This window comes from Mus musculus, chromosome 5 (genome assembly GCF_000001635.26).
Source record: "Mus musculus strain C57BL/6J chromosome 5, GRCm38.p6 C57BL/6J".
In the NCBI taxonomy this organism is placed as follows: domain Eukaryota; kingdom Metazoa; phylum Chordata; class Mammalia; order Rodentia; family Muridae; genus Mus; species Mus musculus.
In genome coordinates, this window is record NC_000071.6 from 37,734,514 (window position 1) to 37,746,850 (window position 12,337).

At 47.5% G+C, this 12,337-nt stretch overlaps 1 protein-coding gene across 1 annotated transcript; it reads left to right on the forward strand.

The window, feature by feature from the left end:
- The first annotated feature begins 1,005 nt into the window (after positions 1–1,005).
- Positions 1,006–5,307, forward strand: Cytl1 (cytokine-like 1). The gene is made up of 4 exons (NM_001081106.1): positions 1,006–1,196; positions 2,849–2,893; positions 3,069–3,197; positions 4,699–5,307. Exons 1-4 carry the CDS (start codon positions 1,035–1,037, stop codon positions 4,780–4,782), a joined length of 420 nt encoding a protein of 139 aa, NP_001074575.1. The 5' UTR covers positions 1,006–1,034; the 3' UTR covers positions 4,783–5,307.
- The last annotated feature ends 7,030 nt before the right edge of the window (positions 5,308–12,337 follow it).

Here is a 12,337-nt window from a genome sequence, read left to right on the forward strand (position 1 = left end):
CCTGATGGGTGCTGGTATCTAAGCAACCATCAGGGTCCTGAGAGTACCACCCTCACCCCTTGGAACACTTTGCCTCCTATGGCAGGATCAGGCTTTGGCAGAGGCCATAACATTAGCTCAGAAGTCTTGGTGACTCCTGGTGTGGCAATGCTCCTGGCACAAGCTCTGCTGGCCCATGCAGCAACCTGACTCTTCTATACTGTGGCCTGAGCTGGGGATACTTGTCAGCCCATTGCACTTGGTAAGGGAAGTGAAGATGAATAAAGAAATTGATCCAAGGCTATGGCCAGAAAGGGGATAGACACAGTCTGCCCCTCCGTATCTGAGTACAGTGCTTTCCCCTTCGATACTGTTTCAGCCCTAAAAAGATACAAGCTTTTCCCTCTCTGTCCTCTGGAGCCTGCAGTGGGGACTCAGTGGTGGCCACACAGCAGAGAGCCAGAGGTTCAGAGGAAGCTTCGCCTCCAGACCCAGAGCTTCATCCAACAGTCTCCATCATGTTTAGTGGCTGCTCTATGCATGACTATATGCAGTCTGGTGGACCCCAACCCTACATATTGTCCTGCCCAGCAGACTTGAAGGATTAGGGGCACCCTAGTCCTCCTTTACCCCGAATTCTGCTCCAGGAGATCAGCCAGTCTTAGGAAGCAGTTCCCTCTCTGGCCCAGGGGCAACACTGCCCTTCCTGGCCTCTAATCCAGTCTCCCATTCTTCCATCTCTCCCTGCTTCCTCTCTGACCCTCTCAACTGCTCTTTCTGTCTTGACAGAAATTCCTGGTGGAAAGTGAATGCCTGCTTCCTTTCTAGGTACCTCCAGCCCCCCAACTATGCACCCGCCCCCTCATTACAGCTTCTTTCTGAAAGAATTCAGTGTCCCAGACCCTATGGGCGTGTCGCATCCTTAGTTCCACCCTCCTTGGATGCCTGGCCCTGGCAGGGGCCCCACAGGAAAAAGGTGGGGAGCCTGAGCCCTCGATATCCCCTCAACAGCTATTTAAAAGGGGCAGCTGACCCAGCAGTAGGCACCAGGCACCATGTCACCAAAGACACTACCTCTGTTGCTGCTGCTGGTGGTGGTGGTGATAGCCTGGCCTCTGGCAGTACAGTCCGCGCCCCCCACCTGCTACTCTCGGATGCTGACCCTGAGCCGTGAGATCATGGCAGACTTCCAGAGCCTGCAGGCTTCAGAGCCTGAGGTAAGTTCCTCACTTGCCTTTTGCCTTGGGAAGATAGATAGATAGATAGATAGATAGATAGATAGATAGATAGATGATAATTTTTTTAAATATCATATCACTACAGAGTCTAGGAGTTCAGAGTTGCACATAACTAATGAACTAAGCTTCTTTAGATTCAGTCTTTAGCCTGGTGACCAACAATGTATGCTAAGGGGGTGATATACTCCTTATCTGCTGAGGAATTATGGGACAACTACTCAGCCCTCTGTCTCAGCTTCCTTCTCTGTAAAGAGGGGTGCTAATCACATCTCCCTGGGTGTGACAGGGGCTGAAAGACCCACTGACCACAGGGAACCGGACAAGTGTTAAAGCTGTTAGCCCTATCCTCAGACGAAGACTCCAGGAACTCAGGGGAGTCTCCTGACGGGTACTGCAAGGGGAGAGAAGCGAGGTGCTCATCAAGCTTGTCTCTAATAGAAGCAAAACCCACCGGACTCCACTGAGCCTGGGTAAACTTCAAAGGTGTCACTCGGCTGCTTGCACATGCTTCAAACAGACCCAACCCACGTTCCTCGGGTATTGGACTTCAGATTATCTTAACACTTTGAATTTTCTTTTCAAAAGTTAAATTGCATTCATTACTATCTTGAGATTCAACAGGGTAGACGTAGAACAATAGGAAAATGCACAAAAGACCATGAAAAATAGTATTTGTAAGCTTGCCACCTAGAGGCAATCGCTGCTATAGCAATTGGAGGACAGCAACCACTCTGTGCGAGTTCCTTGGTGGTGGTGGTGGTGGTGGTGGTGGTGGTGGTGGTGGTGGTGGTGGTGGTGGTGGTGGCGGTGGTGGCATCAGTGGTAAAATATGGATTTCCTAGCACTGATAGCTTTGTAAGCTGCTTATTAACCCCACCATCCAGTAAACTTACGTTCTTTTGTGCAATACTTTAGACAGCCGTACCCTTAATCCTTACCATGAAACAGACACAGCGCTGATCTTAGGGGTATATGGTGCTAGAGGGTAAGATCAGAGGCTAAGAGCCATAGAGTGGGACCAAGTGGAAGACAAAACACTCAGCCTTCTAATTCACAGATGAGGAACTAAGTCATAAAGAAGGAAGACAGCAGTTCCAGGTCACACAGAGTCACACAGAGGGAAGGGCACTAGATATACAGGCCTTTGGTCCTACACACACACACACACACACACACACACACACACACACACACACACCATACTTCTTTATAGTGAGGTGTTATATCTTACAAACTTGGTTGTGTCTATGTTATAGCTTAAAGCTTTTACATAGATAAATATATAAAATATATTTATGTATATAATTTTCATATAAAAAGCTGCTATAAAACCAGTTTTCATATATATGAACACCTCATATCTACAGTACCATATAATGTCCTATGTATGTTTGCGCATGCCTGTACATGTGTGTTTGTGTGAAATGGTGTCCTCCTCCCCAGTATTGTAAAGGCTATGCTCTGATGTAAAATTCTGGGAGAGAAGGTGTCACAATGCAAGATGTTCTGTGGGTGCCATAGTATCAAGAAAAATCAAAGCTCTGGGGCCACTGTCTGGGGGCATCTGTCAGGGTGCAGACTGTGACTAAGCTGTCCCTATGGTGGCCCACTCACTTGCTTCCTTCCCGCAGGATTCCTGTGTGAGGTACTTGCCCCGGCTTTACCTGGACATCCATGTAAGAGAGCTTTGCCTGGTGGGTGGGTGGGGTAGGGTGGATGTGAACTGCCTCTGCTGCTGGCTTGAGGGAGCAGCCAGGGTTGGGGAAATGTGATGTTAGGGGACTCATGAGCTCAGTCTCTGGCCCTCTGGCTCCCTGTTCTCCCATAGCCCTCTCTTGTTCCCACTCTCAGAACTACTGTGTGCTGGCCAAGCTGAGAGACTTCGTGGCTTCTCCTCAGTGCTGGAAGATGGCCGAAGTGGACACTCTGAAGGACAGAGTGCGGAAGCTGTATACCATCATGAACTCCTTCTGCAGGCGGGTGAGTGAGGCACTTGAAGACTGGGAGGGTTGGAAAGAGAGCAGAGGGAGGGACTTCCAGTCCAAGCAGCCTTTCTATAACAATAGTCATCCTTGTTAAGTGAGCAGGACTCAGATTGGGCCCCCTCAACCTCCCATAGCTGCACATGGAGGCCACATGGGTGGCTCACTCCTAGACCTCTCCATAGACAAAGAAAAGTGCAAGAGTCAGAGGTAGCCAGAGGACACTTTCTGAAGGAGCATCTCTGTGTGTGTGTGTGTGTGTGTGTGTGTGTGTGTGTGTGTGTGTGTCATCAGAGGAGCTGGTAGTTGGGAGGCAGACACAGAGAGCTAACACTCTGATCCCACGATCCAGCCCCAAATAGTGTTGAGTAGTGTCCTCTTTTTTTCTTCCCTGTGAGAGCACTTCTTCACACATCAGACGTGAGCTTGGACTTAAGAGTCCCATCTGGTAACATCAGAGGAAGGGTCCCTGTAGTTACACCATTACAGTGTGACCATTTTATACTTTATACTCTCTCTCTCTCTAAGATACCTAGCAAGATAGTTAAATGTATAATTCTAAATTCTAAGTTCTTTAAAAAAAATACTGCGCTCGCTCTCTCTCTCTCTCTCTCTCTCTCTCTCTGTGTGTGTGTGTGTGTGTGTGTGTGTGTGTGTGTGTGTGTGCGTGTGTGTGAGAGAGAGACAGACAGACAGACAGACAGACACAGACAGAATATGAATGTGTGGTATATATATACACATATATATATATACACAAGTGGAGTCTAGCAGGAGACCATCAAGTGTCTTGATGTGACATTCTCTGCCTGTTTCCTTGAGCTAAGTTGGCAGACAATAAACCCCAAATATCCCCCTGACTCTGCTCTGCACAGTACTGGCATTAAACGTGCATAGCCACGCACAGCCTCTTACATGGGTCCTGGAAATTAAACTCAGGTCTTCAAGCTTGTGCAGAACATGGATTTGCCTACTGAGTTATCTCCTCAGTCTCCCCCTTGTGTATGTGTATGTCTGAGTATGAGGGGACATGCGCGGGGGAGCACCTGTGTATACATGAAGGCACCAGCCTAGCCAAGTAAGCACCCCACCACCACGAATCCTTAGCTTGCTGATGCTTTCCCTATGACAGCCTTCTTCGCTCCTGAACTCCCTGGTTTGTTGTGGAGAAGGGAAGGTGACATTAGCAGAGTGCCTTCTGGTGCACAGTGTGCACTGCCTGGAGTGGCTGGAGGTGGGAACCGGTTCCGGAGTGGCTGCACCCATTCATCCTATGCACCCACCCAGTCATCTGTCCATCTGGTCAACCAAAGCCTGAGTAAATGCCAATGAGAATGTGAATAGGGAAAGTGCCCGCCCTCCTTGGGCACAGAGGTATATTTCTACGCTCCAGGGATGCTCAGACAGCCTTAGGAGGTGACAGCAGACCTAGTATTCCCTACATGCTCTAGAGACACCGGCAGCAACATGTCTGCCCAGTGCTTGCTTGTCTTTTCCAGGACTTGGTATTCCTCTCAGATGACTGCAGTGCCTTAGAAGACCCAATTCCCGAGGCCACGGGTCCTCCAGACTGGCAGAGCTAAGCAGGTGGACCAGAAGAACAACCCAGAGGTCTGAAGCTGGGCCAGTTGTCCAGAGTTACACCCCCCACACACACACCCAGGTCTACTTTTAGTGCCACTGTTAGACCTGCCACATGTCTCTAGCTTCTGAAACACCAGTGAGGGTCCTACCTCTGAGCATGCTTTGTGCACAGGTTGGAAGCTCAGCTCAGCTCCTAGGTGTCTCATTGGAATGTAAGAGGCACAAAGAGGAAAGTGCACACTGGCTTCGCTTTGGAGAGCAAGCACCTTAGGAACAGCAAAATCTCATGCCTTTGTGACTGTTTTAATGAACTAATGGGACCACTCTTCTTTCTGGTCTCTGCTTACACCTACAGGGGCTTCAACTTTATGCTTCCTTCTTCCTGTGCAAGCTTTCCTGCCTCTCTCTCATTTTAAAGTGTTTTTACTGCTTTTGCGATACATTTACAAGGCTTTTATGTAGTGTAAACGAGCCACCCTTTCGCTGAAGGGTGATGAAAACCAAATAAACCTCTGTCGTGAGAAGGAGGGGTGCTGCTGTCTTACTTCACAGTGGCCATAGATGGGTTTTCCTCACTTTCCCCCAGAGCACCTGCTGTAATGCACCTTCCCATGATGCAGTTGTTGATTCTTCTCCATCAAGCCCATGTCTCAGTCGGCTTCACCCTACATGTATAAATGGCTGTACCTAAGAGGTTGTGAGATGCTCTAACTTCTTCTAGGGACATAATGTCCCTTTGGATGTAACCATTGGGAAGAGATTGCACTGGACCCACCGGGGTGGGAGGGCACTACCTTGTCACAAGTGCCCCCAGTCACAAGGCTCAGCTCTTACATATCTGGGATGGATATTGAAGGAAAATAATGGTGCTTTGAGTGACTTGACTTGCTCAAGGTCACCAGCTGTTGAGTGGGGAGCTTGGTTGAAGCCAAGCCTGGAGATCCTAAAACCCATGTTCTCCCCATACTGGTCTCTGCAGGTAAAAACACACTGATTTCCTTAACTTTTTTTGTTTATTTGTTTGTTTGTTTTGTTTTGTTTTGTTTTTTTGAGACAGGGTTTCTCTGTATAGCCCTGGCTGTCCTGGAACTCACTCTGTAGACCAGGCTGGCCTTAAACTCAGAAATCTGCTTGCCTCTGCCTCCCAAGTACTGGGATTAAAGACGTGCACCACCACTGCCCGGCTTGATTTCCTTAACTTAGGAACCCAGCAATAGACTCAGCAAAGCCCCTGGGTCCCGGGAATATTCCCCTGTGTGGTTTGTGTCATATCAGGATATGAGCTGTACAGACAAGTCAGGCTATTGTTGGAACCTCAGATACTCTGGCTCTCAGATGATTCTGAAGATAGCCTGGGTAACATTCATTCTGCCAGTGTCATAGGACAACTGCAACAAAGTGACACAGACATGACTTTTTATCAGAGAAATGTGTGGGTTTGTGGTGCAAGAAGCTATGCTCTGGGCTGAGATGCAGCAGAGTGGGTATTCTTTAAAATTCAACATCAAATTCTCCCTTGCTTTCTCCTGCTATGGCAAGGCAAGTCACTCAACCCACCATTAGATTCCTTCAATGCCCGTCCCAGATGTGTAAGAGCTGAGCCTTGTGACAAGGTACTGCCCTCCCCGTGGGTACAGTGTTGGCCCAGTTCCCAGTGGTAAAATCCAAAGGGACACTGTGTCTCCAGCAGAAGTTGGAGCATCTCCCAACCTCTTAGGTACAGCTACTTATGCAGGTGGCCACAGTGGTTCTTAAGCAAGTCACCCCAGTCTCCCCTCAATACAGAGGTATTTTGCTATATCCCAGTATCTCTTTCCTTTCATGGACACTAATTGTTGAGTTATGGCCCACCTTCACCCACTACGACCTCGGGTAAGCACATTGCAACTTCTCTGAGCTCCTAGCCCTCAATACCATCTTAATTTGATAGCCCTTGCACAGATCCTATGTCCAAATAAGGTCACACTTACAGTTGCCAGAGATAAACACTTCAGTCTATACACAAAGGAAAATAACTTTTTTGTGACTCCATCACCACCATTGACATATGGATGCACTGTGCCTGGAACAGGGTACCCTCAACCTTATTGAATCTTCCCCATGGCATTGCTGGGTAGAGAGTATATTATCAAACATTGTCTCTGGTCACAGGAAATTCTCAAATTCAAAGTTAGCATCGAGCCCCGCTAACAGGTGGTAGAGAAGCGATTCCAGACATACAGATGAGTGATAAGTCTTGCTAAGTGTCTGATAATCCCTTTTCAATCTCTCAGTAGCAGAAGCAAACCACTGAGGCTGGGCCTAACTTAAGCATTGTTTCAGATGTCTATGTGCCCATTTCTTCTATGGTTTCCAAGGGCTTGTCATTCACTTAACAGAAACCAAAATAAAAAATAACAGGCTCCTTTTCAAGGAGATGGAGATGGTCACAGACTCAGAGACAGCAGAAGAAGGGGCATGTGAGTTTGGGAGCAAGTGGTGGGGGTTGGGTTTCTCAGAGGATTCCGGGTTTCAAAAGGACCTGCAAGCAGGCCTAGAACTGGTGAGCTATAGTGGGGCAAAGGCACAGGCATGAGGCTCCAATGTGGAAAACATGGTGGAGTTGGGATATGAACAACACAAGTGCCGGCCAGGCCCATCCAGGCAGAGCCTTCTGTTCCCAAACCATCTGCAGGATCACTGAAAGGAGAGTCCGTTCCCTTCCTAGCAGAAAACTTGGGACCTGTCAGTTAAAACGGAGGTCAGGCCTTTCAACCCAGTGCATCGGAACCAGCAGATCTCCGTGAAGCATTTCTTGTTGCTAACTGTGGAGTATCTGATTCTCTGCCATTTCCTGTTACCTATCACTCACGGAGTCATTGTCTTCGAGCTCCCTGAATGGCCAGATCAAACCAAGTGAGACACCAGCTTGCAATCCTCCAGCCACTGCATGTTGAGGACAGATGTCAATGTTGAACGTATTCCTCAGTCACTCTCCACCTTATATTTTGAAATAGGGAATCTCACTGAGCCTGGGGCTCACCTGTTTGGCTAGACTACCTGGACACTCCATTTGTCACCAGAGCCCTATCCCCAGCACTAGGGTTAAAGATATATGTCCCTGTCCTCAACAATCACTTTACCAAACTGAGCCATCTTCCCAGGCCCCACCCTACTGTGCTATCTGGAGAATGCTCTGGAGATGGCTATGCTTAGTAAGCTTGCTAAGTTCATAGTGAGCAAAGGCAGAAGGGCAAATCGCAAGTAGCAGATAGATGATATCATCAAATCGGGAACCCAGCAGAGATGACAGGGAAGCCACTGAAATGGTCACCCTGGGTTTCCCAATTGAGAGATTTCTTTCCCATGGAGGAGGTTCTGGCTTCCTGTTCCTACTAATCATTTTGGGGTCTGCCTGGCTGTTTCTGGATGAAGTCAACATTGGACTGGTGCACTGAGTAACTGGTGTGGTGAAGCCTGTGTAGCACATGGAGACCTGGACAGGATGAAGGGAGCGTGGGTGGGGAAGCACCCACCCTCAACTACCTGCCGGCCCTGGAGCATCTACCTTTCCCAGCTCGAGGCTCCAGGCTTCCCCTGCTACTCCACTCATTCTCAGCTAAGCCTAGAACTCACACCAACCCTGCTTTCCATGCCCAAAACTACACCAGCAGCTCTTCTGAGTCTGTAATTTGTAGGTGCCAGATTCTGGGATTCCTTAGCCTTTATAATTGCATTCATTCACACACACACACACAAACACACACGTGCATGTGTGCACGCATGCTCATGCACACACACACATCATTGTTCCTGCTAGTCCTCTTACCTGAATGCCTGCAGTTGCCTCCTAACTGGGTTGCCAGCTCTCATCTCTTCCCTTTTCAATCAACTAATTCCCAGCAGCCAGAACAGTCCGTTTCAAATATAAATCAGTGGTCAAAATGGCACAACCAGTCAAGGTGCTTGCTGCCAAGCCCAGCAACCTGAGAAAAATCAGCTTCTAAAAGCTGTCCTTTAACCTCCACACATGTCCCACAGCACTCACAGTCACACACACACACACACACACACACATACACACACACACACACACTTATGTAACAAAAATTGTAAATATCAATTAGATCCTGCCTGTTCTCTGTTGAAAACTCTTTGAGTGAAATTTGACTTTCTCATCTTGGCCTTCAAAGCCCATATTTCTCACTACCACCGCTGTTCTTTATAAAGTACCCTGTGGCTTTACAGTAGCGGATGAGAAATCTGTTTGGTTGCTTGCATGTTGTTTGTCTTTCCTGCAGGGTGACACACTCCAGGGAGGCAGGAGCCATGGATTCTTGTTCCGTGGTTTCTTTCCCACCACCTAGTACCTTGCCTGGTGGATGATCAAAGTCAGTAAGTAGGTTTGAAAGGACTGGCACTGTGAACGGAGATAAGACTCCAGTTAAAGCTTTGAGATTTCCAGCTAGCCACACCCAATCTTTCCTCCTGGCACATGTTATTTGTTGTACTGAGGAGAGAGTAGTTTTTGAGGCCTGCTTCATATGTTGCCAAGAACTGCTGCTGCTTGATGTTTTGGTCAGCATTGACATTTTGTATACTCATACACACAGTCCATGAGACACACACACACACACACACACACACACACGCTTATGTGCATGCACATACACACAAGCATGCACACACATTGTGAGGGCCTTCATCTTACAGTGCTCTGAGCTCTTCTATAAAACACGGCTATAAAGGCCAGCAGCAGCAGCTGAACTCTGAGCGGAGCCTTAGCTCCCTTCCCAGGTACTACCAAACATTTCACCATCAGTGTGGGCCTCCTCAAAGCACTTGGCTCAGCTCAGCAGGTACTTCATACCCAGGGGCAATTGAAACCTGACGAGGATTATCAGCCAAAAATACCACGGCTTATGCTAAGTCTGTACAAAAACGCTAAGAGTATGAAACCACAGCCACATTTGCAGAAATTCAAGAGCTCTTGGGACAGAGACAGGGACTATCCTGGCATCGATCAACTGTTAGAGGTGAAGGAAAAAAATAGAAAAACAGTTCAGGGGAGAAGAAACGGCTGCATCAGCAGCAATAACTTAGCTTTATTCCCCTCCACGGTGAGGCAGCCCAGGAATTATTGGGCACTGCAGACACAACTCTGGAATGTTTGTAGTTGCGCTCTTGAAATGCAGCCCTGGTGATTTTTCCAGAATGTTCTGGCTGTGGAGCAAAGTCAAGGGAATGTGCTCTGGGGAAGTGGGGAGGAGGGGGGGTTGGCTCTCGGATCTCTGCTGTAGCTATACAGCCCCAACCCAGGTCAAGACAGATGACAGGTTCAGACGGTGACATAACCTCAATGGTACCCTTCCCCCCATGGTCTGAGCAGTTGAACCAATATGATGATGAGTTTTGTCAACTTGACACAACGAGAATCAGCTGAGAAGAGAGTCTCAATAGCAGATTGTTTAAATCAGGGTGGCCTGAGGGGATGTCTGTTGGGGAAATGGTTGTCAGGGTTGTCTTAATTCTTTTCACTGGTGTGCAAAGGCATGGCCCGCATGTAGGTGGCTCCACACCCTGGTTTCAGGCCCTGGATTATGTAACCGTGGAGAAAGCTGAGCACTAGCAGGCATGTATTCATTTCTCTCCTTTTGGACGTGATGTGACCAGCTCCCTGCCTTGACTTCCCATAACGATGGACTGTAACCTGGAATCATGAGTCAAATAAACTCCTCCCTCCACTAAGCTTCTATTGGTCAGACAACAGCTATGAAGCAAAGGCTGGCCTGCAGTTTTGGATTCATCCCACACTGGAAGAGGAAGGTCTGACACTGTAGCTTATGCTACTCATTCATGCTCTCATCCTTCTGCACCCCCAATGACATCACTTACACAGGTGAAGGACTCCAGTTGAGCAAGGCTCTTACAATTTTTCAGTTTTAGTTAGGTTTTTCTATTGCTGTGATGAACACTGTGACCAATGCAACTCTGGGAGGAATGGGTTTATTTCATCTTACACTTCCACATCACAGTCCATCATCAAAGGAGGTCGGGGCAGGAGTTTGGGGCAGGAGCTGATGCAGAGGCCATGGAGGGGTGCTGCTTACTGGCTTCCTCATTGCTTGCTCAGCCTGCTTTCTTATAGCTCCCAAGACCACCTGCTCAGCTATAGCACTGCCCATAACAAGCTGGACCATCCTGCATCAATCACCAATCAGTAAAATGCCCTACAAATGTGCCTATAGACAGTCAGACAGAGGTGTTTTCTCAATTAAGAGCTTCTCTTCCCAAATGACTCTAGATGGTATCAAACGCATAAAATTCACCAACTGGTGTCTTAGTGTAAGGGTGACCAATAATGCCACAGAGTGGAACACATCCCAGGAACAGTCCACAGAAATGTGACAAACTACTGTGAGTGCATTACAAGCAGGTCCAGAGGGGAGAACAGAGAACAGCAGGAGTGGAGCCTGGATGTGGACCATGCAAGCCAAGAACTAAAGTTTCTTCTCTACCTTACACTACACATCAAAGAAGACTGGAGACGACAGTAAGCACAAGATGCTGTCCAGTGTTTAGACCACAGGGTGGAATGTCTTTGACCATCGGGATCAACATATTGTTTGCCCAGCTATGTTTGGTGCATAAAGATGTTCCCTAAAAGGCATTCACTAGTGGAAAACACTGCTAATATTAGGTAAATATCAATAAACATAGAGGGCAGCAAGATGACTCAGAAGGTAAATATGCCTGCTACACAAGCCAGAGTTCAATATTACCAAGCCATATTAAAAAGTGGAAAAAGAGAACTGCCACCTGAAGGTTGTCCTCTGACCTCCATAGGTGGACTATGGCAAGTATGTGTGCATACACATGCGTGCATACACAAGTAATTAACCTACATAATTTTCTTTGAGACAGGGTCTCTCTATGTATCCCTGGATGTCTTAAAACTCGCTATTTGGACTAGGCACTGAACTTACAGAGATCTGACTGCTTTTACTTCCTGTGCCACCATGCCCGAAAACAACAACAAAAATTAATCTATACATACAGTATTAAAAGGCCATCAAAATAGTTTATAAAGACACAACAAGCAAAAATTAAACTAAAAAAAAAACTTTGTAAAAAGATATGCTGACAACTATTTTCATTCAAATTTCCTGCCAAATTAAGGGTGAGATAGGATATCATACAATAGGCTGCTTAGGTCTATAGTAAAAACCACAATGATCATTTAAGTGCATGTGAAGCAAGCTGAAGCAGGTGGATAGCTATGAGAGCCTGGGCTACAAAATTATATGCTGCCTCAAAAAAGCAAAGAAACAAAAACTGCTGAGTCCTGCTTAACCATGTGGAAGGGACAATGTGCCCCTGGAGCAGAGCCAGGGGCCTCCACGAGTGTTGACGGTTGCTGGGCATGAAGCTTGTTTGTGTGTGTGTGTGTGTGTGTGTGTGTGTGTGTGTACCTCCTTCATGGAAATATTCTCCCTGCCAAGGTTATTAGGGAATGTCTTCTCTGCCAAGATTACTGACTTCATGATATGAGACAGTATGAGTCTGGAAAATGAG

Coding starts and splice junctions, on each gene's coding strand:
- Cytl1 (NM_001081106.1), top strand. CDS start 1,035: ATGTCACCAAAGACACTACCTCTGTTGCTGCTGCTGGTGGTGGTGGTG. Junction 2,894..3,068: donor GGCTTTACCTGGACATCCAT/GTAAGAGAGCTT, acceptor TCCCACTCTCAG/AACTACTGTGTGCTGGCCAA. Junction 3,198..4,698: donor TGAACTCCTTCTGCAGGCGG/GTGAGTGAGGCA, acceptor TGTCTTTTCCAG/GACTTGGTATTCCTCTCAGA.